Source organism: Delphinapterus leucas, chromosome 1 (genome assembly GCF_059928025.1).
Source record: "Delphinapterus leucas isolate spDelLeu-1000000601 "Yukka" chromosome 1, BTC_Dleu_Yukka2, whole genome shotgun sequence".
NCBI classification, from domain to species: domain Eukaryota; kingdom Metazoa; phylum Chordata; class Mammalia; order Artiodactyla; family Monodontidae; genus Delphinapterus; species Delphinapterus leucas.
In genome coordinates this window covers 190,226,687-190,252,173 of record NC_143129.1, presented here as the reverse complement: position 1 = coordinate 190,252,173, position 25,487 = coordinate 190,226,687, and the positions used below count along the sequence as shown (strand labels likewise).

Genomic DNA, 25,487 nt, shown 5'->3' with positions numbered 1-25,487 from the left:
GGCCGCCAGGAGTGGAGATTGGTCGGGCCCAGAGCAGACACCTGCGTGGGGAGGGGGGAGGCCCTACATGTAAGGCGAGCCGGGGCCTCGCTGCCTCTTCCCTGCCCTGCCCCACACCACCTCCATTGTTCCCAGTCGCTCTCAGAACTTTCCCCAAAGGCCCGGCGAGCCGTCCACTGCACACGCGTGGACCTCGGGTTCCTTTGTGTGGAGCCTCCGAAGAGGGCGGCGGGCTGCAGGTCTCCCCAGGCAGCAGGCGTCCCACCTTGGCTGTGGGCAGGTCGGGCCGAAGCCAGACCTGGGCGCCCAGGCCACGGACCAGGGGCTGACAGGTACTCGGGGCGACCAGCACCAAGGCTTCCCTGGCGTCCGCGCAGAGGCCCGGTGGGTCCCAGGTGCAGGGACGGGGCTGGGCTCGGGCCGAAGGCAGGGGTGGGAGCGGCCTCCCACCCTCGTCCTCCAGGCCCAGATCCTGTCGGGGCAGGTCAGTGCGGGAGGTGGAGGTGGGGGAGCCTGAGGGCGCCGCCCTGGGCCGAGGGCCTCCCCCGGCACCAGCACCGCGGGCCCCTGCGCCGCCCACCCAGGGAGGACAAGGGCGAGCGACGGTGGCAGTGGCCCATCGGGCCGCAGCTTCCGGCGGGGCCAGGGCTCGGGAAAGGGGGGCCCTTCCTCTGTGCGAACGTGGGCCCCGGGGCCGGGTGCGCCGGGGATGCAGGGCGTGGAGCCGCCCCGCGGCCCAGGGCGGTCAGGGTGCACAGGCCACGTCCGCAGGGCCAGCACCGGCCGGTGGGGGTCTTCTCACCCGGCCAGAGGGCAGCCTGGGCTTGCCAGCTGAAGGTTCCCGCCTTCCGCCCGCCACAGGACGTTCTGGAAAGCCCTTTCCCGGGTCGGCCACTAAAGTGCCGGTGCTGAGGCGTCTCTTCGCCCGGAGCCGGCTGCCGGGAAGGCCTGAGACGCGGGAGCTCTGGCCGTGGGTCTCCGTGCGTCTGCTCCCGGGCAGGGCTCAGTCTCGCCAGTGGCCACGCTGGTGCCAGCCGGAGCGCGGTCCGGAGCCGGTCTGGCCCGGATTCGCGCTCTTCCTCACCTGCCCCCATCTGAGGAGGTGCAGGCCGGCCCCCGCCCACGACTCGGCGACTGGGGTCAGGTCCAAAGTCTGTTCTAAAGATCCTCCACCTAAGCACGAAATAGCAGCCTCTGCAGCAGCCACGCACACCGTCCCAGAAGGGCGGCCGCGCTGCCCCGGCCGAGCACACCCAGCGCTGAGCGAGGGGGCGCGCGAGCTGCTCTCCCAGCCCAGTCGTTGGCTTTCTTCCGCAGTTTTGAAGCTTAGGAGATGATAACCTCGATGTGACAGAAGGCTAGCTCTCTCTGAGGCATAATATAGGGTTCATTGTTCCTGATGAACGAAGCTTCTAGGGCAGAAGGATAGGCTGTTTTAATTAATCCACTGGGAGCATTTTAGGCCTTTTTAGGCTGAGCATCTAGAAAAATAGGTCGGTTTGGTTTTCTTTTACTTTTGTCTAGTAACTCAGATGAAATGCTTCAAAGTTAGAGCCATTGGCAGCACGCTGAATTAGGCAAAAGAAGTTCTGCATTTGTGAAAGTGCAAAGCACGGTAAAATATGGCCGCAGCCCACTGTGCCTTTCCAGACGCGTCGGTCATCTGCAAACACCTGCTTTGCAGACTCTGTTGGTGAACCTAGGAGACGGCGAAACAGCCCGTGGAGGCCGCCAGCCTCCTGAGGAGCCTGCTCTGGCCTCCGGTGTGGGGAGGGCGCCCCGAAGGGCCGAGGCGGGGAATGGCGGCCTGGCCTCAGACGCGCCCCAGCGTCGCCCGCTCCGCGCACAGGGGTTGGGTTTCTGTGCTTTGTTCTCTGTGCGGCCTCACCATTGATTAAGGCCCGTCGGGCAGGTTAACCAGCCTGTTGGTTTTTCACGCTGGGATCGTGTTCCCTACCCCACCCTGTCCTGTGCAGGTGGGTCCTGCCGGGCCGGGCAGGCTGGGCACCCTCCAGGTGGGCTGTTTGCTCTCCAGACAGGAGATGCTCTGATTTCTCAATGTCCCCACCCGAGCCTGGTGGGAATGGTGATGGTTAACCAGACCCCGCACCCAGGGGCCACACGCTGGCTTCACTCCTGCCAACAAATGGCTAAGAAAGCACCATTGGGGGCACTCAGAAACAGGCTACATTTATTTTCACTTTTCATCTCAGCCAGTGAGACTCGCCTGCCTGCCCCAAGCCACACGGCCGCCCAGGCCCTTGACCCACATGTGAGCTGTGCTGGGGCCCGGCTGGGCCTTGGTCTTTCCTTGTGTATGTACAGGTTCTGGGCTCAGGAGGAGAGTGGGATTCTGTCCTGGGGCTTAAGAGGGAACACTCCACTGCCCCCCAGCCCCAGGTCTCTGCCTCCTAGGGGAGGACATAACAGCCCATACGCTGGTGGGCAGCGGACAGCGGGACTGGCCTGTCCACCTGGCTTGCAGCTGGGCTGGCCAGGGCCTGTGGGGTCTCCTGGGCCCTTGGGGCTCCCCAAGTAGGGCTGGCACGGTGGGCTGGCTACAAGGAGGGGTGCTGGGCCCCTGTCCCAACCCTGTAGCCTGGCAGCCAGGAGTGGAGCTGAAACTGAACTCAGCTCTGAAAGTGAAGTCTAAATGGTTTCACATAGCTCAGAAAAAAGTGAATTGACTTTACGGGTCTGAAGGATGGACACTGAAAGGCAAGGTTGAGCCAGGAGGGGCCAGAGGGGCAAAGGCCTGGATCCCGGCCATGGGCACCACTCTCTGAGCCTGGACGTGGTCACCTGGAGGGTCCGGGCACCTATGAAGCCCACTCCCCATGCGTGTCCCCCAAGGCCAGGCCTAAGTCAGGTCAGGCCCTGTGAGAAATGTCGCCTGTTCCCGAGCACGAAGCCAGAGAACTGGGTGGACCTGGCTGAGGCCCGGGGCTGGGTGGACGCAGTCTTTGTGGTGGTCAGTCTGGCAGCCTCGGGTCGGGGGGATCAGCACAGGGCCCAGGCCCCCTCCCTGCAGCCTCTGCGGGTGGAAGGTGCCAGAAAGCTTAAGAAGCTGCTCTGGCCAGCTCTCCAGGCCTGCGTGCCGCCTGCACGGGGACAGGAGAGAGGACGGGACACCTCAGTCCCCCAGGGCAGGGGGCCGGGGGTCTGTCAGCTCCCCGCAGGGGCCCCAGGTGTGGACCCTGAGAAGGGCAGGGCCCCACCTGTCCTGGGGCTGCCTGCGAGATTGGCTTGGCCACCGCAGGCACCTGGGGGTTGTTGCCCTGTATTCTGCCTTTGGGGCTGCTGTCCCACCTGCTCTGGGGCCGGACCCCAGACCAGTGGGCACACAAGCCACAGTGACCGCCAGGTGCAGTCTGGCCCGGGCTACCCCTCTTGCACCCCTCCTGCAGGCCCAGCACCTCCTCGCCCACCCCTGGACCTCACAGCCAGCAGCAGTCAGAACCCCAGGGCCACACAACAGTGGGGCGCTGGGGACAGGCTGCTCGGTGAGAGGTGGGGGCCCTGGGCCCCGGGAACACCATCCTGCTTGCTGGTCCCGAAGCTCATCCACGCTCCTGCCAAGGGCGGGAGGGTGGGCACTGGAGACCGTGCTGGGGCTGCACCCGAGAGACAGAGCCTCATACACACTCGTGCTCACCCAGGACCCCGGGGCTGGGCCTGTCCCTGCGTCGGCTCAGCGGGAGGGTCCCGCTCTGCTCCCGCCCCTGGGCCCCAGCCTCCTGTGGGCAGGACACACTGCCCCCCACAGGCGCCCACCCCATGCCCGGAGCTGGTGGCCCCACTGGGCCGGCCAGGGCTGGCTGGGCAGGGGGTCACCCTGTGGTCCTGGCCTCCAGAGGCTTCTAGGCGCTGCAGCCCCGCCTCCCCCCGGGCTGACCCCCCACACATGGTGCCTGCCTGGCACTGTGGCCTCAGGGCACACACTTGCTCCAGCCCCGGCCATTCCGGGCCCCTCCCCACCTCAGTGCCCTAAGACGCCATGGCTCCACCTCAGGCTGCTGGGCGCCCCTCCATTGAGTCCCCCCTTCACCCCAGACGGGCGGCCCCCAGACCCAATTCGGGACGGCCATCGCCATCTTACTGGGCAGCATTGGATGGTGCCTGGTCTCTAATACTGCCTGGTAATGATGACGGTGGGGCCCTGCTCGCAGCGACGGGGCCGCCCTCCCCCAGCCTGGCCCCGGGCCCCGACCTCTCCCCACGCAGGCCCCACGCCAGCCACAGCCCCTGACACCCACAGTCAGCTCACCCACCCTGTCCTGTCCCAGTGGCTGCCGGGTGGGGCTCTAAGGCAGAAAGTTGACTTCGGGCAGGCCCTTTCCCCAGGCCCGGACGTGTCTGCGCCCCTTCTCAGCCTCCAGAATCAAAGACTTCCTGCAGCTGCACCAGGTGCCCCGCCCCCAGTGATCCGGGATTAGGATGCTCGGGTTCCGGGCCCTGCCCACGGCGCCCAAGCAGGTGCTGCCAGCACACCTGGCAGGTGTGGGCCAAGTGGAGCGGCAGCAAAGGCCTGGGCCCGGGTGGGTGGGCCACTTCACAGGCCAGCAACTCCTCCAGCCTTGGTCCTGGGTCCGCGGCCCCAGGTGCCCTTGGCTCTGGGAAAACAGGGAGCAGCACGCAGGCCTCCCTGCCTGCACCTGGGCCCTGCCTGCGGGCTGTGGGGCGCCCACGTCCATCCCGCGTCCTCGGGCCGAGGCACACCTGGGCCTCTGTGGGCATCTTACCGGACAGTGCTGGATTTCTCGGCTCGACTCTAACACTGTCTGGTAACGATGTTCAAAGGTGACCCACCAGCTGCCGGGAAGTGGCCCGAGGACACGCGGTCCTGAGCTCCTGGACTCCAGAGCTGGGCCGAGCCCCGGGCCAGCTGGGGGACAGGCAGACGGCCTGTCTCAGCTCTGCAGCCCGGCCCAACCAGGGAGGCCTCTGCCGACCGCTGCGGGGCCGGTTCTGCCACATCGGGGCCCTCGGCAGGCTCCTGTGCATCCGCTGTGGCTGGGCCTGGGTTCTCCCCACGGAGTGGCCGGCGGCCTGTCAGCAGCCACACAGAGAAACGCGCCTTCTGGCTGGAACAGGGCTGGCAGCAGGCAGCCCCCACCTTCCCTTCCCGGGCCCTCCCGTCCACCACACAGGGTCAGATGTCCACTACGGCTGTCCAGGGCACCCCAGCTCACCGCTGGGAGGCGGCCTGCCCTTAGAGGTCCCAGTCAGCCGGGGCCGTGGGCGGTCACCCCTCTTACTCCCTCAGCCCACTGGGAACGTGGGGGGAACAAGGGCGTGTCCAGGTGCCTGGAGCAGTGGACGTTCTGTGCTGCTCTCCCGGCCCCCAGCCCCCGCAGTGTCGTAGGCGAGACTGGGAACATTGTCCCAAACCATCAAGGCCAGGATGGTCTTTTGTTTTATCTTTTGGATCTGAAGCCAGGACACCAGCCCCCAGACCTGCCGGCGTAGGCACAGGGGTGACCCTTCTGCCCTGGGCCCCAGTGGCTCTCCCACAGGAGGAGGCTCTGCCCCTGGCCCGGCTGTTACTCATTAACCGGCCGAGGGCCGTTCCGAAAGCTGTGAGGGCGCCGCAGCCACCTTGACCCGGGACCGAGAGCAGGGACGCCAGGCTGCTCCCCAGCTGTGCCCACAAACACGTGTTTGGGCTGCTGCCCAGACGGGGTCTGCAGGAGAGCCCTCCTTGGAGCAGCCCTGGGCCAGGCCACCAGGGCTCTGGGGCCTCTCCATGGACTAGGAAGCTCTGGGGGTCCTGCCGCTGCCCTCCCACTTCCTCACGGTGCAGCGGGACAGGTGGTAGGGGAAGCCCCAGGCGGCTCTGGGGGTCCTGCCGCTGAACCCTCCCACTTCCTCACGGTGCGGCGGGACAGGTGGTAGGGGAAGCCCCAGGCGGCTCTGGGGGTCCTGCCGCTGAGCCCTCCCACTTCCTCACGGTGCGGCGGGACAGGTGGTAGGGGAAGCCCCAGGCGGCTCTGGGGGTCCTGCCGCTGAGCCCTCCCACTTCCTCACGGTGCGGCGGGACAGGTGGTAGGGGAAGCCCCAGGCCCTCCCAGAAGGGCCGCCGCTGAGCCTGCCTACACCAAAGCCTGCCGATGGGTGTCTTACCAGACACGGTTAGATCTGATCCTTCTGTCTAATACTGTCTGGTAATGCCGTCCATCCATGGCCTGATCGCCACCGGAGGAGGGGCTGCTCACCGGATGCCTGGTGGAGGGGAGGCCGGGGTCCGTGGGTCCCAGCAGTGGGCCTGAGCCGGCTGTACACTCCTGCCCAGGCTCAAGCCCTCGTGTGCCCCCAGGGCACAGGCCACGCCTGACCACCCACAGCCCCCGTGTCCCTGACTGGGGGAGCCTGTGATGCCCCACAGGGGATTTCTGTCGCAGACACAACAGACTGCTGGTGTTATAGTGGGGGGGCTCCACGGGTGGTGGGCCCCACGCTGAAGGCTGGCGAGCAGTTGGTGCAGCCCCCATGCTGCTGGCACTGCCACTGGGCCACAGGCAGCCGCATCCCTGGAGCCCCCCAGGAGCCTCTCCAGGAAGGTGCCCTCATCCCTTGCCACCCCACACCCATCAGGGGGTGGCGGTAAGGAGGACAGGACAGAAGCAGCCCCGGCCCCCTAAACCCCCAGCCCAGGCCGTGGAAGGGTGCCCGTGGCTGGCAGTGCCCCAAGAGATGCCCCAGGATGCCCTCTCCCCAACCCCAGGTGGCACCAGAACCCTGGAGGGTGCTAGGTGTGGAGACCCCACAGGTGAGACCCCTCTTCTTCCTTCCCCTGTGTCCCCACAGGCCCGACTCGGGACCTGGGCGGTCGGGGGACTCTCCAGGTGCCGGGCCAGGCTGTCACCCATGCACGCTGGGCAGAAGGCCTGGCAGCCCCTGCCCGCTCCCTTCTACCCACAGAGGCTCAGCAAGACGTCCTCTGTCTACAGCTGCCTCCCAAACCAGAATTCCGGATGCCGGTCCCACCCCTGGCCTCGTGGGACCAGCCCCTTCTTCCCCTGAGAATTCCAAGGAGGTCCTAGGGTCCCAACCCACGGCTTCGCAAAGGACTGTCTGATGCCTCCGACCCAGGGCTCTGCAGCCACAGCCAGGGCGGAGGGGACCGTCCCTCCGTCCTCAGCACCCACTCTTTCCTGAGCGCCCTCTGGGAGCCGGTGCAGTTCCAGACACTGGGGGTTGGGGGGGGATGTCCCTGAGAGGGGGTCACAGGCAGCAAGGAGGCTCCGTGCAGGACGAGTCAGCTGCAGGGGCTGCTGGTGCTGCAGAAGCCAGGGGAGTAGAGGTGGCAGCAGGGTGGGGGTGGGGTAAGGGCGGCCCAGAAAGGTCTCTCTGAGCAGGTGGCCAAGCGGGAACCATGCAGGAGCCCAGCAGAGGGGCCCAGAGGCCGCATGGGGGCCGGTGAGGAGAGCTTCCTGTTCCAGCCCTGGCAAAGGCACCAACTCCCCGTGGGGAGCCAGGGCCTGGGCTGCCTGGGAGACCCGCACCACAGCTGCAGAAGGGGTGCTGGGCCTTTACCCAGCGGGGCTGGACCGCCCCTTCTGCCTCCAGGCACTGGGCCCAAGCCCAGCCAAGCCCTGTGGCACCCGGGGAGAGGCATCCGCCCTGCAGGGTGGCCGGTTAATGATTGGCTGCCTTGTTCGGGGTTGTAGATGCCACCGATGGCCCAGTCCCAGGCCATCGCGGGAAAGGCTGCCCCTGGGCTGGCACCCACACCAGTGTTTCGGGTTATACAGCAGTTTTTGAGTTTGAGCTCTCGCTGTCACCACGTGGGCAGGGGGCCGCCTCCCCAGAACCCATGGGGAGTCATAGGGCAGCAGGGTGGTGGGCTGGCCCAGCTCCTAGGGGTCTGGGCCTCTAGAAGGGATGGGGAGTGGGGCATGGGCTCCGGGGGAGGACGACCTGGGGGTTCTGAAACTCTGTGCTCAGGCCAAGGGGAAGACAAGTGGCCTGCAGGTGACCAGGGGATCCACTGCCCGCCCCTGGGTGCTGCACCCAGCAGGCCCAGGCAGGGGGCCACCAGCTCCTGAGGTCAGGCTGCCTGCCCCTCAGTCCAGGACTTGGCTGGAGGAGCTCTCCGCCCCTCCAGACTAACCGACAGCTACCCTCGGGCAAAGGGGTGTCAGACCACAGTCCAGCAGAACGGAGCCCTGCAGGCCCCCAACACCTGGTGCAGGCAGGCACACAGGTGGGAGTGCGTCAGCCTCTGAGCGGGGTCAGGGAGGCCTCCCCACAGTGGGGAATGCCACCCGGGACCCTTAAAGTGAGGGGGCGCTTAAGGGGTGCATTAATTTTCTGGGGCAGCCACAGCAAATTACACAAACTCGGTGGCTTGAAACAACGGAAATGTATTCTCTCACGGTTCCGGAGGCCACCTGCTCCCTCCGGAGGCTCTGGGGTGGGTCCTTCCTGCCTCTCCCAGCCTCTGGGGCTCCAGGCGTCCGGGAGCTTGTGGCCGCATCCCTCCGGCCGCTGCCGCATCTTCAGTTGGCTTCTCCCCTCTGAGTCTCCTCCGCTCTCCCTCCCTCTCCCGAGGCCACTGGTCGCTGGATTTAGGGCCCATCAGATAATCACATCTGCAAAGACGATTTTTCCAAGTAAGGTCACACCGCACTTTCTGGGCCTTAGGACGTGGACACACATGGCACGGGGACCACCATCCACCCTACAAGAAGCAAGTGAAGGCTCCCTAAGGAGAGACACCCTGGTGACCCATGCAAGACTCTGGAGGACAGAGGCAGGGGGCCATGCAGGGCAGCCAGCGGCTCTCCCACACGCCCTGGCCTCCCAGACCTGGGTGTGAGCTCCTCTCAACCCCTTGGGGAGGCATGGGTTTGCTGAGCGCCCACTTTCTGTTCTGTAAAGAGGCCGTGGTAAGGGGAGATGAAATAACACAGGTAAAGCACACTGAGCACAAAAACATAATGGGTCAGGTCTGGGGGCCTGGCACAGATCTGGGGATCCTGAGAAGGCTCAGGAATGTCCCGGGAGGACGGAGGACCCAGGTGGGGGCTGTGCCCATGCCACCCCTCCTCCAGCCTTGGCCGCTGCCCCTGGTGCCCGGCCTCCTGCCCTTCCCCATCCACCTGCTCCCCTCTGGGCCACTGGGTCATGGTTGCTAGGAGACAGTTGCCTGGTCACCACTGTTGTTTCCCTGGCACAGGGCTCACACCACCTTGTCGGGCAGGCAAGAGGGGCAGGCGGGTCACCAGCGGGGGTCCTGGCTGGCCCTGAGGGCCGGGGCCTACCGTCCCTTGCCCCGCCCAGCCCCCTGGCCCCAGGAGCCCTGTGGGTCCTCTCGGGACTCTGCCCAGGAGCGTGAGGGAGGCGAGCAAGGGGAGTGGACGGGTGCCTGGCTGGGCAGAGACCCCCAGGCCAGGCTGAGCAGGGCAGGCCTCCAGGCGTGGCGGCCCTTCAGGACCAGCTCCTTTGCTCAGGACCAGGTCTGTCTCCCAGGACCGACCCCCAGAAGGGACGGCCTCCTAAAGTCTGCAGGGACCCACGTCCCCCCAGACAGCTCAGCCCTGGCCAGAAGGCACCAGCCTGACGAGCAACGTGAGCACCTCCTGAGCCCCGCGTCCCCAGACGTGTATTTGGAGGACGGACCTGGCAGGACACGGGTGTCACCTCGTTTTCCTGGATGTTTCCTTCAGGTTCACGAGGGTCTTCCATTCATCACACCGGAGCGCCATTTCCCGCCAGTCTTTTTACCTGACCAGGTAAAAAGTTTACTTAAAAATTCGTTATAAAGTTGTTTCCACCAACCCCTCCCTGCAGTCCTCGCGGAGGGCCTGGTGCCATCACCCCCCCACCCCCGGGCAGGGCCACTGCAACCCGAGCTTCACCACCATTGATAACGGTTCGGGAACACCTTTCAGCACAAAGCTTGCTATTTAGAATGAGTCCGTCAGAGAGACTCTGAGAAAGGCAATTGCTCGGCAAAGGCTCTGACCCCTGACCCCGCCCGCAGCCCCGCAGGCCACCACGTCCTGCAGCCCGGGGCACCCGCACCGCGTTCACCACACGCGTGCACGCCCAGAGTAAGGATTCTTTTTCTTAATTTTTGTTAACTTGAATGACAAGAAATAGTCATTCATGGCCTGTTTAATTCTTCGTGGAAGAAATAAGATATACAGAGTTAAGACAGGCAAACAGAGGCACAGGCTTACAAGGCTTGTTCTGAAATCCGGCAACTCCGCGCCCACCTCCCGGCTCCCGTTTCTGGGAGCGCTCACTGCTGGGTCCGGGTTACCCCGCAGAAGTTACCCTTTGCTGGGCTGTGGGGGCCAGGGGCTCCCTCCCACCCCCCACATTCACGCTGTAACCCCCAGTAACGCTCCTTGCAGGCGGGTCACTGCCCTGCTCGGAACCGGCCTGGCCCTCTCCGGCCTCACCGTCGCCACACAGGCCCTCCTCCAACATGGGTGACCAGGCAGCTGTGTGCATGTGTCACACAGGCCACTGGTACTCCCAGCCCACTCTGCAGGTGGGGAAACCGAGGCACAGAGCTGATCCACACCACAGCCCCAGCTTCCTTTCCCAGGTCCGGCTCAACTGGGGAATTCCCTGAGGGGGGTCTGGAGACCTCCCACCACGCTGGGTGGGTCGCAGGAGCCTTGCCTCCGGCTCTGAGATGTCTCCAGCTCCGCTGGGTGCCTTTCCTTCTTTACATTCTCCTTTCCAGCACACTTCCTCGCCTTGAGCTTCTCACGAGGCTGTACTGCGTATTTCCATGAGCTCGTCCACCTTGTCTGTCCCTTTGTTCTAACCGTCCAGTCCTGCCCCAGTGTATTCCCAGGGCTGTGTCCCCTGCCTCGGGCTCCGCCACCACCCCCACCCCCACCCCCGGCCCCTCCTCGCAGGGCCCTGTTTCTCTGTCTCTGGGCGTCAACCTGTCGCTCACACCTGGGGGCCTCCATTAGATGTCTGTTGACTCAGTGGCCGCTCACGTGGGAGTGCTGGGGGAGAGTACTGACCGTCATCCTACTTGGGAGCCCCCATTCCCAGCAAGGTGCGGGTCTCCCAGGCAACGCGGAGACCCACGCACACACGCACGTGCGCACCCTCCCCGTGCTCAGCAGGCTCCTATCCCCCCCCCACACCCCGCAGTCATGCTGGGCGGGGTCCAGCCGCCACAGAGGAGCCCTCCCGTTCTGGGTGGGGCAGGGCTGGGGAGGAGACGCTTGGCAGGGGGGTGAGAGCCTCCCCGCGCCCCGCCCCGCACCCAGGCCCTGTAACCGTGTTGACAGCTGTTCCCAGTTCACCCTCTTCTGTCCTAAGTGGGGACAAAGGTCTTGGCTAGCATCTCTTGGGTGACCGGCTGGTTTGTTTGCAAAGCGACTGTCCTCTTTGGAGGGCAACCTGCCAGCCCCTGGTATGCAGATGCAGGAGCCCCTCTCTGCCTGCCAGCTCCCAGGGTACTGGCCTTTCCACTGCTTGTGTTTCTTCAATCTTTCGGAAAATCCTAGCCTCCCAAGCAGCCCCCAAACTGGGAAGGACCTGTCAAGGAATGGCTAAAATTCCCTAAAATGTTCCCGAGTTAGCCACACAGGAAAGGAGCCCTAGGGAGGCATCATCCTCATGGCCCTGCCCTGACTCTGGGAGGGGACTGCTCAGGGCTGCCGCCCCCCAACCCCACAGGCCTGACAGCAGCCCTCCTAACAGCCGGCAGGGAGGTCAAGCGCAGAGATGCCGACACCAGATGGACAGTCCCTGCAGGCCCCACAGTCACCACAGAGACGGGAGCCACCCACAAGAGGAAGCCCAAATCCAGGACGCTGGGCGGCACCCCTCCCCGGGCAGGGCGGGCCTGACTGCGTGCTCAGTTCAAGGGCTAGGACCACGGGCCGCCCGAAGGGCCTGCAGAGGGGTGGGGGCCACGTCTTCCCAGAGGTGCCCCCGCCCCAGTGCCCCAGCGTCTGTGGCCCGCAGCCTCACCCACTTCCTCCACCGCCAGGGACCACCTCCTCGGACCCAGGTTGGCACAAAGAGAGGCAAGCGGTCAAGGATGGCAGGGGTCCGGCGGAGCCGCCCCTGGGCACCAGGTGTATGCAGCCAGGGCCTCCCCAGGGACAGGCACCCCCTCCCCAGGAAGGCCTTCTCACGGGGGGACCACACAGCCATGCCCTGGGAGAGGGGCCAGCAGGAGGCCACGTGCCGGGTGTGGGATCTGGGCCAGCCGAGTAGGGCAGAGGACAGCAGAGTCGGGGTCTGAACAGGCGGAGAGGGGTCTCCCTTGACTGCTGTGGGTCACCCATGACGTCATGATGGACATTGTGACCCCCGCCCTCTGGGCACGTCCCTGCATCACATCTGCCCCCAGCTCCAGCCTCACACCTCAGCCTCTGCCCCACACAAAGCCCCTGCCGTTGGTAAGGAGGGACCCTGCCCCCTTTCTCCTAGGAGGCCCTCTGATTGGGCCTGAGGCTGGGCTGAGATGGGCCAAGACGACTGGGGGGACTGCACAGGGGTTCCAGTCAGATTCTGAGTGGACGCCCCCTGTCTGACCCCACCTTGTTCACAGGCTGGGCCCATGAGAGATCAATGGGGAGCCACCGAGAGGAGGGGCTCCCACGTCAGCTAAGCCAGCTGGACCAAGACGCAGATGGGCTCGGGCAGGGCCCAGGGAGGGGCAGAAAAGCCACCAGCTGGGCCAGAGCCTCTGACCACCCACTCTGCCCGCAGAGCTGGACGATGCTGACACTGCCAGGCCCCGGGCCGCCCTCCTGGAAAAGCACCCGCTGGAGGGGGAGAAGCAGCCGCCCGGCACCGGGCAGGGCCCCTTCTTCTACATCGGAGGCACCAACGGGGCCGCAATGTGAGTGGGGCCTCAGGCTGGGTCCAGCCCCACCGCCTGCAGGCCCCGGCCCAGCCTCGCTCCGCGGCCCACAGCCCCGCGGCCCCCAGGTCACCGCCGCCCCTCGCCCCTGCAGAATCAGCTCCTATTGCAAAAGCAAGGGCTGGCAGCGCATCCAGGACAGCCGGCGGGAAGACTACAAGCTCAAGTGGTGCGAGGTCAAGTGCAGGGACACCTACTGCAGCTTCCGGGAAGGTAGGGGCGGGGCCGGGCTCAGCGGGCGGCCCTCCACGCGCGCATGCGCGGTCGCACGCTGCCCGGGCTCTGTCGCGCCAGGTGAGCAGCTGCTGTACCAGCTCCCCAACAGCCAGCTCCTCACCACCAAGATCGGGCTTCTCAGCGCCCTGAGGGAGCACGCGCGTGTCCTCAGCAAGACCAGCAAGCTGGCCCCCTGCGCACAGGCCAAGTGAGGATGCCCTGGCCCCCGACCCCGGCGGCGCACCCCGCACCCGACGCGTCAATCGCTGCTCCTGACCGCCCTCCACCAAGTCGGTCCGCCTACCTGCCTTCCCACTGACCCAGCCGCGTACCACCCATCTGTCTCCACCCCCAATAACGGCCACCATTCCAGCCACCCAGCCCACGGCCCCCCAGCGGTCCTCACACGCTCACCACAGAGCCGCCCACTGGTGTCCTGCATTCAGTCACCACTGCCTACCACACCCACTGCCGTCCACTGCACACCCATTCCTGCCCCTTGGCCCGCCCCTCCCCCCGGAGCCGTGCCCGACCCACTCGATGTGCCCACTCCTCTTCCATTCACTTGCCCGGCCATTCACACATCTGCCCGCCCATCCAAACAACCACCTACCATCTGCCTCCCTCGTCCACCCCCCACCAGGCAGGCAGCCACCCACTACCTGGTCATCCACGACACCACCCAATTCTGTCAGCAGTTCTGGTCCAACCCCCTCCAGGCATACGTCTACCCACCAGACCACTTGCCCATCCACCTACTTCCATCCAAAATCCACTTATCCACACATCACCAGTCTACTGCCAAGCCCCCACCCACTCCCCACCTCTCGACACCCCCATCCATTCTCCACACTGAGCAGCCACTCAGGCCAGGTCCTGTGTCCTCCTGGGGTACGGATCTGGAAAGGACACAACACCCGCCCCAGAAGAGCTCATGTGGAGCAGCTCAGGACACCTTGGGCCACAGAGGTAGATTCCCCCAGCCATTCTGCCCTCAACTGAAGGATGGCCTGGTGCTCGGTGAAAGGGGTTACAGGGCATCCCAGGACAGGGGATCCATGCCGACCGCTCATTGCATGCTGGGCACTGTCCTGGCCTGGAGACCCAGCTCTGAACTGACCACTCCCAAAGGCCCGAGAGCAGCAGGGGGAAGAGCAGGGAGGTGGGAGGGGTTGGGAGGTGGGTGAGGCAGCCTGCAGAGAAGCCAGGTGTGCAGAGCCGGAAAAGCGTGCTCCTGGCCAGGGAACAGAAGGTGCAAAGGTTCTGCAGAGGAAAGAGCTGGGGGCCGGGGGTGGGGGTGTGTTTCAGAGGAAACCAAAGAGGGCAGGAGTGCCTGGAGCCCAGCGCAGCTTCCTAGCAGACACTCTCCCTCCAGCCTACCCCAGGTCAGGCCCCCAGAATGGCTGGCCAAGCTGGAGGAGGGGGACAACCCTCCCAGTGTCTTCCCCACCTCCCTGCTTCCCCAGCGTCCTGAAAATGGAAGACTTTTTCCCAGAGACCTACCGTCTGGACATCAGGGACGAGAGAGAGGCTTTCTTCACCCTCTTTGATGGTGAGAGGCCCCTGGACGCCAGGCCCTCTCTGGGGAGACCGGTGCAGGGCTGGACCAAGGTGGGAGCGAGATTAGGGCGGGGCCAAGGCCCTGGCGAGGCCGAGGTGGGGCGTGGTCAGGGAGTGGAAGGGTGGAGCCAGGGTGGGTGAGGTCAGGGCTGGTGCTGAGTAGATGCTGGGTGGGGGGGGGGGTCATGGCCGGACCTTAGTGGAGGCCAAAGCCTGCAGGGGCGGGGCCGTGGCTGGGAGCGGTCAGGGCGGGGCGGGGCGGGGCTGGGGCCAAGGCGGGGCGAGGCAGGGATGGGCGGGGCGAGGCAGGGATGGGCGGGGCGAGGCAGGCTCCCTGGCTCGGGTAGCTCTCTCCGCAGAAACCCGGATGTGGATCTGCAAGCCCACCGCCTCCAACCAGGGCAAAGGCATCTTTCTGCTCCGGAACCAGGAGGAAGTCGCCGCCCTCCGAGCCAAGACCCAGAGCATCGAGGACGACCCCATCTACCGCAAGATGCCCTTCCGGGCGCCTCAGGCGCGGGTCGTACAGAGGTTTTGCGCGTGGGCACCCCGAGGGGCGTTGGCCAGGTGGGGCTGACCCAGGCCCGCTGGTGCCTGTGAGGCTCGTGGGCGTCGCGGGGCCCACAGAGGAGTCCTTGGCGGTGGAAGGCTGCGGTGCCCCCAGCTGGGCCCCTGTGTAGCCAGAAGAGGTGGGGTTTTCACATCCAGTCAGGATCTCAGAGGATATACCCTCCCCCCTGCCAAACACAGGAGGCTCCTGGATGGTGTGGGGCAGGGAGGGCTTTGTCAGCTTGTGCCCCAGCCTGGGTCCTGCACCCTCTGACCTGCAGGGAGCCCGGCTTCTCCCCCATCCCCCACGCATCCAGCTGCAGCCTTCAGGCCCACAGGCAGAGCCAACCACCCCGCCTTGCTCCCTCTGCCTCTGGGAGGGGTCCAGACCCTCAGCCTCACACCAGGGGGCACAGGCGAGCCTGAGAAAGGTCCCTTCGGACTTCCCTATCTGCCAGTGTGGACCTCACTCCTGCCACAACTGCTGCCTGCCACCCCAAGCAGCTCCTCCCAGCCGCTGGGTCTCTAGACCTACAGCTCTCTCCACTGGGACGTCCCCTCCCTGCCTCTGCAAAGCCACCTGCCCTTCAAGGCCCAAGGTCACCCCTCCCTCCTTCTCCAGGCAGTCTTCCCAGCCCATAGGGCCCAGTCTGCTTCTGCCTCCCAGGCTTCTAGCGAGGGCTGCGCCCTGGGGTGCCCCAGACACACACCAGTGGGCTGAGCTCTAGGGGCCAGGCCCTCCTTCCCAATTCCCTGATGTGTTCAGGCTCGGCAATGTCCCCTGACCAGTGGACACTGAGCCCAGCCAGGGTAGGGGACCCACAGCTCACACCTGAGACAGGTAGCAGGGGTGCTGAGGAACTGGCAGGCCCAGGTGGGGGCACGGGCCAAGCTAACCACGCCTCCCCAGGTACATCCAGAACCCGCTGCTGCTGGATGGGAAGAAGTTCGACGTGCGCTCCTACCTGCTCATCGCCTGCACCATGCCCTACATGGTCTTCTTCGGCCACGGCTACGCTCGCCTCACCCTCGGCCTTTATGATCCCCATTCCAGCGACCTCGGTGGCCATTTAACCAACCAGGTAAATGCCCCACACAGGTGAGGGCCCTCCCTGCAGCCTTGGACAAAAATCACTGCTCAAGAATGGGAAAAGAATCCAACTGTAGACATGGCCCAAACCCCGAGGTGGCCTGGGCTGCCCCTGCCTGCAGCCAGCACTGCCTCTCACCTTCAGCCTCAGCTGGGCATCCTGGTGAACAGACTGAGAGCCGTGGCCCCGACCCCCAGCTCAGCTCCCTCTGGGTGTGGATCAGGCCCAGCAGGGGTGGGAGCCAAGGGCAAGGGCCTCCGTGAGGACCTCAGTTCAGGGATGCTGTGGGCAGAGGTCTCTGTGGAAGGGCCTCAAAGGGAGGTGTCTGGGCAGTGACCCTCCGGGAGGATCTGGGGGTACTTCTCAGGGGCAGGAGGTGCTGGGGGAGGGGCTCGGTGTCCCGAAGGAGCGGGACCCCTGTGGGGTCTCTGGTGGCCGCGTCGGGGTGAGGCTCTTGTCGGGGCCCCCCGTGCGGGCCGGGCCTCCAGGCGCTGCCCTGCCTCCCAGTTCATGCAGAAGAAGAGCCCCCTGTACCTGCTGCTCAAGGACGACACGGTGTGGAGCATGGAGCACCTTAACCGCTACATCAACGACAAGTTCCACAAGGCCAAGCGCCTCCCCCGGGACTGGGTCCTCACCACCTTCACGGTGCGTGCGCGCCCCGCCCACACGGCGTTGGGAGGGGCTGGGGGTCGGGACCGTCCGTCCCTGGGTGGGGCTGCCGTTGGGCGTGCTCGCAGCGGTGGGTTGTTGATCTTTTCAAAGAGCCAGCTTTTGGTTTCATTGATTTTCTCTGTTGCTTTCTATTCTCTATTCCATTAATATCCACTCTGATCTTTATTATTTCCCTCCTTCTTGCTTTGGGTTTAGTTTTGTTTTGGTGTGGTTTGGGTTTTTTGTTTGTTTTTTGTTTTTTTTTGTTTGTTTTTCTTCTAGTTTCTTAAGGTTGAAGTTTGGGTTATTGATTTGATTTGAGATCTTTCTTCCTGTTTAATGTAGGTGTTTACAGCCATAAATTTCCCTGTGAGCACTGCTTTCACTGCATCCCATAAGATTTTGTGTGTTCCGTTTTCATTTGTTGCTTGTGTGTTAATTTCCACATATTTGTGAATGTTCTAATTTTCTTTCTCTTATTGATTTCTAATTTCATTCCATTGTGGTCAGAAAACATACTTTGTATGATTTCAACCCTTTAAAAAGTATTGGGGGCTTCCCTGGTGGCGCAGTGGTTGAGAGTCCGCCTGCCAAGGCAGGGGACACAGGTTCGTGCCCCGGTCCGGGAAGATCCCACATGCCGCGGAGCGGCTGGGCCCGTGAGCCATGGCTGCTGAGCCTGAGCGTCTGGAGCCTGTGGTCCACAATGGGAGGGGCCACAACAGTGAGAGGACCACGTACCGCAAAAAAAAAAAAGTATTGAAACTTGTTTTATGTTCTAACACATTGTCTATCCTGAAAAATGTTCCACACACACTTGAAAAGAATGTGTATTCTACTGTTGGGTGGAGTGTTCTATAGATGTCTTTTAGGTCTAGTTGGTTTATAGTGTTGTTCAAGTCTTCTATTTATTTCTTGATCTTCTGTCTAGTTGTTCTATCATTGAAAATGGGATACTGAAGTCTCCAACTATTATTACTGAATTGTCTATTTCTCCTTTCAATTCTGTCAGTTTTTGCTTCATGCATTTTTAGGCTCTGTTGTTAAGTATATGTATGTTTATGATTATTACATATTCTTGACTTATTAGAAAATGTCCTCTTTTTTCTTAATGTCCTCAATTTTTGTCTTAAACTCTATTTTATCTGCTATCAGTATAGATATTCTAGCTCTCTTTTGGTTACTGTTTGCCTGATATATATATATTTTTTTTTAATTTTATTTATTTATTTATTTTTGGCTGTGTTTGGTCTTGGTTGCTATGCATGGGCTTTCTCTAGTTGCAGCAAGCGGGGGCTACTCTTTGTTGCCGTGCACAGGCTTCTCATTGCAGTGGCTTCTCTTGTTGCAGAGCATGGGCTCTAGGCACGTGGGCTTCGGTAATCATGGCATGCAGGCTCAGTAGTTGTGGCTCAGGGGCTCTAGAGCTCAGGCTCAGTAGTTGTGGTGCATAAGTTTAGTTGCTCCGCGGCTTGTGGGATCTTCCCGGACCAGGGCTTGAGCCTGTGTCCCCTGCATTAGCAGGCGGATTCTTAACCACTGTGCCACCAGGGAAGCCCTGATATATATTTTTTTATCCTTTTACTTTCAACCTATCTGTGTCTTTGAATCTCAAGTGAGTCTCATAGATAGTGTATGGGGGGGAGGGGAATGCATCGTGACAATCTCTGTCTTTTAATTGGAAAGCTTACTCCATTTATATTTAATATAATTACTGATAAGTTAGGATTTACATCTGCTATTTTGCTATTTCTTTTTTTTTGAATTCTTGAATTTTATGTATTTTTTTATACAGCAGGTTCTTATTAGTTATCCATTTTATACATATTAGTGTATACATGTCAATCCCAATCTCCCAATTCATCACACCACCACCACCCCTGCCACTTTCTCCCCTTCGTGTCCATACGTTTGTTCTCTACATCTGTGTCTTTATTTCTGCCCTGCAAACCGGTTCATCTGTACCATTTTTCTAGGTGCCACATATATGCGTTAATATACAATATTTATTTTTCTCTTTCTGACTTACTTCACTCTGTATGACACACTGTAGGTCCATCCACCTCACTACAAATAACTCAATTTCATGTCTTTTTACGGCTGAGTAATATTCCATTGTATATATGTGCCACATCTTCTTTATCCATTCATCTGTTGATGGACATTTCCATGGTTTTTAATGAGAAATTGGTTGTTGGTCTTATCGAGGAGCCTTTATGATGAGTCACTTCTCTTTGCTGATTTCAACATCGTCTGTTTGTCTTTTGAAAGTTTGCTTATGATGTGGTGGATCTTTTTGAGTTTATCCTACTTGCAGCTCACTGGCCTTCCTGAACGTGTAGATTACTTTTCATCAAATTTGAGAAGTCCCACTGCCATTATTTCTTTAGATATTCTTCCTGACTCTTCCTCTGCCCTCTTTCTGGATCTCCTTATGCATTTTGGTCTGCTTGACGGTGTCCCACGGGTCTCTGTAGCTTTATTTTTCTTCATTCCTTTGACTTTCTGTTCCTTAGACTAGATAATATCAATTGATCTATCTTTGAACAACTCCAATGGACTGTTGAACCCCTGTAGTGATTTTTTATTTCAGTTCCTATAATTTTCAACTCCAGAATTTCTATTCAGCTCCCTTTTATAATTTCTATCTCTTCACTGGCATTCTCTATTTGGTAAGACATTGTTCTTGTATTTTCCTTTAGTTCAAGTGAGGTCCGCCATGGAACCATCAGACACATCACAACAAATGACTCCAGTTCTTTGCCAGACAGGTCTATTCTGCTATCTCCAGTACCAAGAACACAGGCTTTTTTCAAGGCACTGAGCTGGGATGCCAGGGATAAAATCAGGGCAAGTTAAAATGCTACAAAGCTTGCTGTTCTTACCAAGATTCAAGATTTTACTTGAGTAAACACTCTTCATGTTGCTGGACGCCTTTGGTTAATTTCCAGCATTTTGAGAAGGTTAATTCTGACAAATTTGGCCAGTTTGGGCTGTTTTTATGTTGTCTCTCTTGAACCTGCTCGGCAAAGCTTCTCCCTGTTGTTTCGCTGAAATGCTCACTGGAGTGACCTCTATGCTGTCAAACCCAGGGGTCAGTCCAGCCCTCTTCTCCCTGACCTGTCAGCCAACTTTGGACACAGCTCCTCACTCCCCATGGCTTCCAGGACCTCGTCCACCCCCCCTCCGCCCCCTGTGCTGGCCCCTTGGCTCCGCACGGCTGCTCAGGAGGCCCAGGGCTCAGCCTGGCTCTACTCTTTATCTGCTGTACCCACTGTTATCTACTCTTTGTCTTTATCAGACATCGCCTGAGTTTAAATTCCATCTATGTACTCAAGACTCCACATTGAAACATCCGGCCCTGACCTCTCCCCTGAACTTGAACCATGGCCTATCAGCACCGCATCTGTAGGCTCACAGATGTCTCAGACTCCATGGGCCTCCTCTCCTTCTCCGTTGATGGGGGCTCCATCCTTCCAGAGTCTCAGACCAAACACCTAGGGATAACCCTTCATTCCTCTTTTCACAGCTCACCATCCTTTCATCAATCAACCAGCTTGGCTCTGCCCCAACGCAGACCCGGCATCCATTCCACCACCTCGGCTTACACAAGCCACCCACATTTCTCACCTGGATCTTTGCAACAGGGCCCTTCAGTCTCTCTCAGCATAGCAGCCAGAGGACCCTATTAGAGCACGGGTCAGATATGCCCTCCTATGCTCCACCCTCCAACAGCTCTGACCTCGGGGTGAAAGGCAAGGTCTTCCCATGTCCCCGAGATGTGACTGGTACCACTCTGGTCTCGTCTCCCACTGCCCTCCTAGCTCACTCGAGCCACAGCAGCCTCACTCTGTTCCTCCAACACCTTGGGCGCGCTCCTACTTACAGCCGTTGCTCTACCCAGGTGTCCCATCCCCACCCCACAGCTCTCCCTTTCAGTCTTCACCCATTGCTCACTCTCTGGCCCACCCAGATCAGACGCCTTCCCACACCACCCAGAACGCCCCACCTCTCAGCCTGCTTCATCTTCTCCATCAGCACGTATGGCTTCACGTGCTGTGCAGAGCGCATAACGGTTTACACATCACAACTGTTGTCTCTCTCTCCTCTGAGTGAGCTGCTCAAGGGCGGAGACTCCTCGTAAGCTCTCTCTACTCTCGACCCCAGTACCTGCCACGCAATAGGAGGTCCACACATTTGTGAAATGAGTAAAACGAGAGTGAAGGAGTTTCTGGCTGTAAGCCTGTGACCCTGAGAATGTGAAAGTGCGGGCACTGGTGGGAGCGCAGGTGAGGGGTGGGAATGTGGCTCTTCAGGCCTGGAGGGTGTAATCAGGGCCCACAGGTGACATCCTGTCTCCACACCCCCCCCACCCACCCTACCCACAGAAGCGGATGCAGCAGATCATGGCCCACTGCTTCCTGTCTGTCAAATCCAAGCTCAAGTGCAAGCTGGGCTACTTTGACCTCATGGGCTGTGACTTCTTGATTGATGAAAACTTCAAGGTGCTGCTGAGCATCCCGGGGTGGGGGGTGGGGGCGGGGCCCAGCATGCAGGTGCTGGAGGCAGGGGCCCTCTGTGCACACCCTGACCACTCAGGCGGGCCCCTGGAGCAGGCAGTTATGCACCCTCCCTAGCCCTGGGGGTGGTGTGTCCACAAGGCTTTGCTCTTCCTGCAGCTGGGGCAGCCCCCAAGGCCAGACTCTCAGACCCTCAGAGTCTTAGCCCCTTGGGCAAATGGGGTAGTGAGGCCATGGGAAAGAAGTGACCTGCCCGGTCACCTGGCTTAATGGGGACCAGGGCCTCGGCCTCCTGCTGGCCAAGTGGTAGGGAGGGAGGTATGCTGAGCAGTGTTGGGCCCAGGTGTGGCTGCTGGAGATGAACTCCAACCCCGCCCTGCACACCAACTGTGAAGTCCTGAAAGAGGTGATTCCAGGCGTGGTCACGGAGACCCTGGGTGAGGCCCCTACCCAGCCCCCAGGACCCTCAAACCGACCCCTCTGCCTGCCCACCCTCTCCCCAAGTTCAGACATCCACAAACCTAGCTCTCCAGCCCCCGAAAGGCTGCATGGCAACCCCACCCTCTGCTCAGGCCCCCACCTCCCAGCCAAGGTGGTGCCCGCCCACGCCTCACCCCAACCCCTGGCCCATCCCTCAGCCCCGTAAACTCCAGCCCCGGGAACGCCATGCCGGGGAGGCTGGGTGCCCGCCCCTCCCTTCCCCCCACGCCTCCCCCGCCCCAGCCGGGCTCACCCCCAACTCCTCCCCAGACCTGGCACTCGAGACCTTCCAGAAGAGGCTGCGCGGCCAGAAGATGCTGCCGCTGCTGTCCCAGCGCCGCTTCGTGCTCCTGCACAACGGCGAGGCAGACCTGTGGCCGCGCCCCGGGGGCTCCCGCAGCGTCCCCCGCCCGCCGTCGCCGCCGCCCGCCGCGTCCCTCGGTCTCCGCGCCGCCGACAGGCCGGGCGCGCGCAGGCCCGCACCACGCCGGGGCCCCAGCGGCGCGCCCGGGCGGCCCTCCTCCGCACAGCGGTGCCCCCGGCCTCCGACCCGCGGCCCCGACGGCGCCCAGGGCGGGGACCCCGAGGCCCCGGGCGGCGGGGAGCCGGCGCGGGAGCCTTCCCCGGGGTCGTCGGAGGAGGAGCGCAAGAACGCGGGCCACCGGCGCCCTCGCGGGGGCCTATAAAAGCTGCTTTTTTGTTACAAACGCGACCTCTGCAGCTGGTCCGCGGGTTCCCCGCACACCGGGCCCCGAGACCCCCTCCGGCAGCCTCCCTGCGCCCCGTGAGCCGCTACTCCACTGCTGGGGCCCGTCCCTGGGGGGACACGAGGGTCGAGGGATGGGGGTGTCTGCCCGGCAGGAAAGGGAGATGAGGCCCCCCGCGCCCCTGACTCTGCCCACCGTGGGCTGCTTCCAGTTCCTGGGCCCCCTCACCTACGGCCCTCGTCCACCCGCCCTGCAATCTCACAACCCACCTGACCTCTACTGCCTGGGTCGGTGGTCCCCAGGAAAGGCGCCCAGTGTCCCCCAGTCAAGGGCCTAGAGCCTCACGGACCCCTCTCGATTCCCATAGGAAGGCTTCCTCACACCCAACATGTTCCTCCGAGCTGCGGTCCCCGCCCTGCCCAGGCTCAGCTCCTTTCTGGGCCTTCGGAGCACCAGCGCCCTGAGCTCTCCTCCACCTGCGGCGCCCGGACTCTACAGCAGGCAGAGCCCTGCAGAGGCCGGGAGGACCCAGGCTGTGGGTGACCGGCATATGGTCGTGGCAGGACAGCGCCCTGAGGGAAGTGCCGAGCCAGCAGGTCCCTGTGTGCCCTGTGTGCCCAGCCTCGAGGCTACTAGGAGATTCAGGGCCTCTCATGTGTCCACACCCCCGCCACCAAGCGTCCTGGGGCAGCCATAATCCCCTCTCCACCCTGGCCTTCCCCACCCCACCCCCCCAGTCCAGACCCCAGGGTCTGGGCAGCCCCATCCCTAGGCCCACCCTAGCTGTCACACCGTCCCCCTGCCCTCACCTCTCCAAACGGTCACCACCAAGCCACATGCCCTCCTCCTGCCCTGCACACCCTCGCTCAGTACTTCAGCGGGCTCCACCAAGGGGGGAGGGGCCGCCGGGAACCCTGCTGTGCCCTGCATTGGCGTGCTGGTGGGACCCGAGGGGCAACGACCTGTCCTCCCCCGCTGCCCCCCCACTCCTTTCCCAGGGATGCAACGGCCACAGCACCGCTAGAGGGCGGCGGGCACTGACCGCCGAGCCTCCGGCCAGCCCACTGGAGGTATGCGGCCAGGGAGCCAGGGAGCCAGGGAGAGAAGAGCCAGATGGAAAGCGGGTCTCAGAGAGGTAGAGTCAGTCCTCCCAGGTCACAGAGCCAGTGAGGGGCCCAGGCCAGGGCTCACCTGCCTTGTCACTCAGCCCACCCACCCTCCCACCACCACTGCACCCCCTCGTCGTCCTGCTGCTGTGGCCCAGAGTGTGGGGTCCCCAGGCCAGGAGCACACTTGTCACTGGGTGGCTGGGGTCTGGGAACACTGAGTCCCCTCCCAGTGTGTCTGGTGGTCTCTCCATGAGGGGTCAAGCCCAGCACTGCGTCCTCTGCAGCCTGCTGGCCAGCTCTGTGCCCGAAGACCTGTCTCCATCAGGGAGAGGTGGCCTCCTGGGTGGGTAGAGCACACCCAGGTCTTTGTAAAACCCACGCCTGTGTCTTCGGGGTCAGGACCACTTTCCTTGCTGGCATCCAGGACACTACACAGCCATGTCACCTCGGGGTCACCCCCTTAACTGGCCCGAGGGGCCTCTAGACCCCATGTCTCATCTCTGAGGCCCCTCCCACCCCCTCCTCACATCCTGCCCACGGGGCCTCTGCCCACGCTGTCCTGTGGCTCACGATGTGGCCCGTGGTGGCAGCAGTGCTGCTCCAGGACCTTCCAGCTCTCCTCCAGCCTCGGCGGGACTGTTCCCCTGCTGGTCAAGGCGGTGTCTACGGAGGCGACCCGATCCTCAGGGAGCAGCTGTCCCTGCCGCCTCCATCATCCCTGGGCCCTGAGTGCGTGCGATGGCCCACAGGGGCCGTGGTGGCCTAAGAAGTGCATGTCCTGACTGGACCTCCGTCCCCGGGGTCCCCCAAAGCCCTGGACTGTCTGCTGCTCTTGGGCGCCTGGTTACCCCAAGAGCCTGGAGTTCAATAAATGAGGTTTCCTTGCTACTCATTCATCCCCAGGGGCGATGGCCACACCCTCACACCCCCATCTGGATCCTCTCCTAGCCCCACCCAGCCCCACATCGGGCTCCAAAGTGTCCTTGCCAGAACTGTGTGGGCTGCCAGGGAGAGGTGGGCAGGGAACTGAGTCTGGAGTGCTGTCGGCTATGGGGCACCTGGGCATCTGGAGGTAGAAGGTGCCCCAATATTCAAATGATGTGCTGGGCCCCCTGCAGCAGCTTGAGGAGCAGCCTCAGCAGAGGGGGGGTGGCGGGGGGGGGGGAAGCGGGGGTGGGAGGGGGGCACTCCTAGCGCCTGGGACGGGGCTGCCCAGCACTGCAGCTGGAGCTTGTAATCCAAGGCGAAAGCTGAGGGCCTCTGCCTCCCTCCCCCTTGTCTGCCTGCTTGGACCCAGCACCACCCAGGGACGCCCACCATCCCTGCAGCCCCCACTGGAGGCCCTCACCCTGGCAGCCACTGGGGCCTCCCTCAGCGCCTGGCAGTCAGGGTTCTGCCCTGGCCAAAGAGCCCACGGAGCCCAGAGGACTCAGAGGACCCCCCTCAAACCCCTCTTCCCTGGAACGCGTCTCCAAAAAGAGGGGTCTGGAACAGCCATGGCCCGAATCACTGTCTCTGGAAAGCACCTCAGCCCCAAAGCGTCCTGCGAAGATGTCTGCCCCTCCACCTAGGTGTGGCTACTTCTTGGTGGGAAGGGGTCGTCCAAGGCCCTGCAAACCACAGCGGGGTGGGAGCTCAGCCCAGCTGCTGGAGGAGTGGCCCTGCTGCTGAAACCGTGGCGGGGGAGCGGGGGAGGAGTGATGGCCCAGGTCCTGGTCAGGGCCCTTGAATGGCCAGACTTAGCA

At 62.3% G+C, this 25,487-nt stretch overlaps 1 protein-coding gene and 1 long non-coding RNA gene across 2 annotated transcripts; one reads left to right on the top strand and one right to left on the bottom strand.

The window, feature by feature from the left end:
* On the top strand, positions 1 to 24,890 carry TTLL10 (tubulin tyrosine ligase like 10). The gene is given in 18 exon segments (XM_089902312.1): positions 1 to 332; positions 6,725 to 9,588; positions 9,591 to 9,620; positions 9,623 to 9,737; positions 11,659 to 12,062; positions 12,542 to 12,630; positions 12,632 to 12,691; positions 12,693 to 12,835; positions 12,951 to 13,069; positions 13,151 to 13,276; positions 13,966 to 14,041; positions 14,539 to 14,624; positions 14,992 to 15,163; positions 16,092 to 16,263; positions 16,780 to 16,920; positions 21,315 to 21,431; positions 21,790 to 21,883; positions 22,197 to 24,890. Coding segments are annotated over 17 exon segments (3,216 nt in total). The 5' UTR covers positions 1 to 332; positions 6,725 to 8,732; the 3' UTR covers positions 22,613 to 24,890.
* Positions 7,638 to 21,323, bottom strand: LOC111187217 (uncharacterized). The gene is made up of 3 exons (XR_002648060.3): positions 14,576 to 21,323; positions 9,625 to 9,729; positions 7,638 to 8,594 (listed from the first exon to the last, which is right to left on the bottom strand). It is a non-coding gene; the product is annotated as an uncharacterized LOC111187217 (long non-coding RNA).
* Positions 24,891 to 25,487: the final 597 nt, after the last annotated feature.